General features: G+C 43.2%; 1 protein-coding gene across 1 annotated transcript in view; it reads left to right on the top strand.

The window, feature by feature from the left end:
• The window catches only part of LOC138040701 (putative leucine-rich repeat-containing protein DDB_G0281931), a 12,647-nt gene extending 8,550 nt beyond the window's left edge, over nt 1–4,097 (top strand). The window contains exon 2 of the mRNA XM_068886382.1: nt 1–4,097. This exon is cut by the window's left edge and continues 119 nt beyond it. Coding sequence (XP_068742483.1) covers nt 1–3,117 — 3,117 coding nt within the window. The 3' untranslated portion in view covers nt 3,118–4,097.
• Nucleotides 4,098–4,780: the final 683 nt, after the last annotated feature.

Genomic DNA, 4,780 nt, shown 5'->3' with positions numbered 1-4,780 from the left:
GCGGTCCTCATGGAGATATTTAACCAAACAAGGGGCCATAGTTGGTACAACTCGTCGAACTGGGGAAACCACTCAGTGTCTCATTGCCTCTGGTATGGCGTAACATGCGACAACACAAGCCGCTACGTCATAAGCCTCTTCTTAACAAACAACAATTTGGTTGGTACCCTTCCAAGGAGCCTGTGGATGTTGCGAAATTTGCAGGGCTTGTGTATTGCAAGTAATGGCGGATTGGAAGGCGATATAGGCGAAATCCTTTCTGCCAACATGACTACTGTATTACGAGTCCATCTTGCCTTTAACAAGCTGTCCGGCCAGATTCCTGGTAAAATTCTTGTGCAGATGAATTCTCTGGTGAAAATTCAACTTTGCTGCCAAATGGAGGATAAACTTTCTGGGAAAATTCCCGAGGATATTGGAAACTTGTCGGAACTGCAAGTACTTAGTCTCGGTGAAAATACCTTGCATGGCAAAATTCCAAAGAGCATTGGTAAATTGAAAAAACTCTGGTTTTTGGATCTTGAAGCAACTAGAGATTTGCAAGGAGGCTTTGAGAATCTGTTCAACTTGTCATCTCTGCGTTTTATGCATCTTTCAGTTGCTGGATTAAATGGAACGCTGCCAGATAAATTTGGATTGTATTTCCCTGCGATGATCGAGTGTCTCTTGCCTGGAAATAATTTCTGGGGAGACCTTCCCTCAACGATCGACAACATGGCAAACTTGCGGCATTTAAATTTGGCGAAGAACAATTTTACGGGACTAATCCCGAAAGGCATTGGCTCGATTCCCATGTTGCAGATTGTGGACCTGCGAGAAAATCGTTTGACCTCACTGGAGAAAGGACTTCAATTTGAGTCCCAGTCGTTGGAGGTGCTAAATCTTGCAGGAAATAGAGAGTTAACCATGAGGTTCGATGACTTGTTGGCGTCCATAAGACCGATCAATCATCGGCAATCATTACGTATTCTAAATATAAGCTCAGGCCATTTCTTTGGCACCATTCCCTCAAATCTGTGGGAATTCCGAAGCTTTATCTCTGTGGATTTGAGCGACAACTACATTTCCGGAGAGATTCCACCACCGCCTGATAACATGGTGTCTCTTCTCAATCTTGATGTTTCGGCAAACAACCTTTCTGGACAAATTCCTCAACAGTTTGCAAGACTACTTGCGTTGGAAACTCTTGACGTTTCAAAAAATCCCCACATGCAGAAAAAGGATGAAGGTGGAGCATTACCGAGTTACATAACGGTAGATTTGACAACTTTAAAGCGCAGAAATCCTTCGGATAGATTTAGATGCCCGAACGCTCGACTTAGCTACAACAATGGCTTAGTGATCTTGGATCCCAGCTACTACCATTACCGTCTTTGCATTTGCGATATCGGTTTCTACGGATCAGGCAACACCTGTTTGCCTTGTATGGAAGGTGCGGTGTGTAAAGACGAAATGCCGCCTGTGCAGAATATGGTCATAAAAGCTGGATATTGGCCTTCATCGCGTGACAACAACGTGACTCACATGATCAGGTGCTCACAGGTCATGTGTACTAGTTCTCAAGTAACTACGTCATGTAACCCACATGGAATCTGCTACTGTGGCATTAAATGGAAAGAGGACGGAAGTAAGTCCTTGTCGAGGCTAACTACAGTTTGCAAGGACTCGTGCATCTGTATGAAAGGAAGCAAAGACCGATTTTGTTCAAAGTGTGAAAGAGGCTTCTACAAACAGGGAATACTCTGTTTCGCTTGTCCCAAATCAAAGACCAGCGTCTACATTTTGGCGGCGCTTGCTGTGCTGACAATGGCGTTGCTAACTCTGGCCTTCTCTGTCTTTTACGAGAACAAGCGTTTTCTTTCAGTCTTATTCGTGTTTATGCAAGTCATTCTCCTTGCAGTTTTAGTCATGCTTCGAATAATTCCAGGTTGGCTCCTTGAACTCAATGTTGTGGCCCTGCTTATTGGCCTGGCTGGAAGGGGTAAGGCTGCTAGCGGAATTTTCAAGATCGGTGTTTTTTATTTTCAGACTTTAGACGCTTTGATTTCCAGCAGCGATATATGGCCAGAAGAAGTTCTTGAGGCTCAACGCTTCGTTAGCAACGTGCTAAACTTTCGGTTCTCTGGCTTGGCTTGTGTTTTTCCGAGTTTGTTCACGCCACTCGGTGGCCTGATAGCTCTAATTCTTTTGCCTGTTATCTGTATTGCGGCCATTTCTCTTTATTATGCTTTAGCGAATGCTATTCTCAGATTTCGTGGCTTAGTTGACAGACAATTCCTTTTGCGTAATAACTGTCTCCACCTTTCTATCGTGTCCCTGAACCTAACCTATTTCCCCATTGTCAAGAAAACTGCTTCTGTCCTGGCTTCATGCGGTGACGACAGTGGTTACCGCTACTTTTTGGAGGCGCCTTGGCTGCAGTGCAATGGTCCTACTTACAACTTGTTACTGGCATTCGGTTGGCTTGCTCTTGTTATTTATGTTGTTGGGGTACCGTTTGCAGTTTTCCTACCACTGCTCCAGAAGTACGTTGGCAAAAGAGACCAACTTGACCCGAATGAACAAGAGACTTTGGACAGCTGGCTTGGCTCTATCTATCTGCCGTATAAAAAGGAGTACCGTTCCTATTTCGAGATCGTTTTTCTCCTTCGTCGTATGCTAATCGCATTCTCACTATCGTTTATCCCGCGGGTACTGTCATTTCAGACCATTGCCGTTTGCCTTGTCCTTATAGCGTCTCTTTGCTTCCAGCTTCTCTTCAGGCCCTTCCGGGACTCCTACCAAAAAATCGCATTAGAAAACACAGCGGAGACCTTGGTTCTTCTCACCCTTCATTTCTCCTTTATGAACATTAGATATGCACTTTTGAATCCAATCAGGTCCTCGTCCATCATTTGGATGCTTGTGGTTGTCAACAGCATTGTCTTATGCGGCCTCGTCGTTTGCATAATTCTGCTACTTGGTAGGGTTCCTGTTGTACCAGCTAACCCGCACAATCCTGAAGAAGTACGGGACCAGCCAACAACCAGCCGAGAGGATCCGGACACTATGTCGTCACCACTGATCGGCAATGGAAAAGACAATGATAAATACGGTACATTTAAAGAAGACGCTTAAGTAAAGTTATGGGGGAACCTTTCAGACAACGTATGTGGCTTGAATTTTTAAACACAATTAGGAGCAAGATAACGGGACACATAAATTAGATCGCAGCTCGTTCCTTACCATACTTGCATCTCTGGAGGGGAGGGCAGGGAGAACCTCGGTTAAAACAATCCAAGTCTATGAAGCAAAATTAAAACACCGTTCCCTGTTGGTCTGCTAGTTAGCAAAGAGGTAATTTTCAGCAAAAGAGCTCTTTCAACTTGCTTTGTCTTGATAAGTGTACTTGACGATAATGGATTACATCTAACTCATTCCATGGCTTGTTCTGGCTTTATAACGGTTTTAAAGTTACTTAACATAGTTTTCAAGCAACAACGAAGACGACGGCTCTGAAAACGTCAACTGAAAATATAGCCCCGCAAGATTGTCAGTCGTGTCTTGATCACTTCTAGTCGTTGCGGGTAAAAATTGTGTACCAGCAATTCAGGAATCAAATTGATGCAAACGACCGGAAGGTATCCGAGGAGAGTTGGCTGTAGGGTGCTCGCGTCCTCTACGTAACCTCATATTTAGCCTTTTCACGTCTTTCTTAGGAAAGGATCGGAAAAGGGTGTCATTATTTTCAAAGGGAAATTGGTTTGAGTCATCGTTTTTCTTCGCGTTCATGAAAAATCTGCAGAGGAGTATATGTTGAGGTCTACAGCTGGAATATCCTCTACTCAAGTAGTTTAAGGAGGTTCGAACCAGTTTCAACGCTTCCAAGTGACGCTCTTATTAGAAGGATCGGCACCACAACGTTGTACCATGTATTAGCAATATTGTAGTACCAAATGAAACACAAATTATTGCTGAACAAGATACAGTCATTATTGTGACGTAATACGTCGCCGTGGAAACGGGCAAGCCCTGTAAAAATACCCTTTATTATGTCTTTAGTTGCTTATATCTCAAGAACGAACTCGGTGACCCCCATTTTTTATTTACTTTTTTTATTTCAGAAGGGCATAATGAAACTTTCTGCAAAGTTTAAAAAAATTCTGTCTAGTGGATTCAGAGCCACCTTAATTTTGTGATTTTTTTAAGGTACCTCTGAATCCTCTGGACAGAATTTTTTTAAACTTTGCCGAAAGTTTCATCGTGGCTTTCTAATCACTTTTCAGCAATAAAAAAGGACGGTCGCCGAGTTCGTTTTTGAGATGTGAGCAACTAAATCCAAAATTTTTGCAGGGCTTTCCTGTTGCCAAGGTAAGTTATTACATCACGATAATGATCACATCTTGTTTGGAAATAATCGCTGTTTCATATGATTTATACAAAAGCAAAACTATTGTCAAATACTTGTGAAATGTTCGTGGCTAGTCTGACGCTGCGTTTCGTTTCGGCCAAGAGACTCTTCAGAGACCTTTAGAATTCAAAGGCAAACTCGTTGAGCATCGCGCCTAAAGGTCTCTGGAGAATCTCTTGGCCGAGACGAAACGCCGCGTCAGACTAGCCACGAACGTTTCATATGATACCATAACATTGCTGTTACGTGATACAGTGTTTCGAGCCTCCGGTCTGGGTCAAGGGCTTTAATTGATAGAAATGCTTAATTCGTGATTTAATAGACCAGGTGAATGACATTGGGCACATAGGCACATGGGAAGTTCTCGTTGTCCTTAACATTCTGAAGTAT

The sequence above is a fragment of the Montipora capricornis genome, chromosome 3 (assembly GCF_036669925.1).
Source record: "Montipora capricornis isolate CH-2021 chromosome 3, ASM3666992v2, whole genome shotgun sequence".
Classification (NCBI taxonomy): domain Eukaryota; kingdom Metazoa; phylum Cnidaria; class Anthozoa; order Scleractinia; family Acroporidae; genus Montipora; species Montipora capricornis.
The sequence above is the reverse complement of the archived record's forward strand: the minus strand, read 5'-3'. Positions and strand labels throughout refer to the sequence as shown.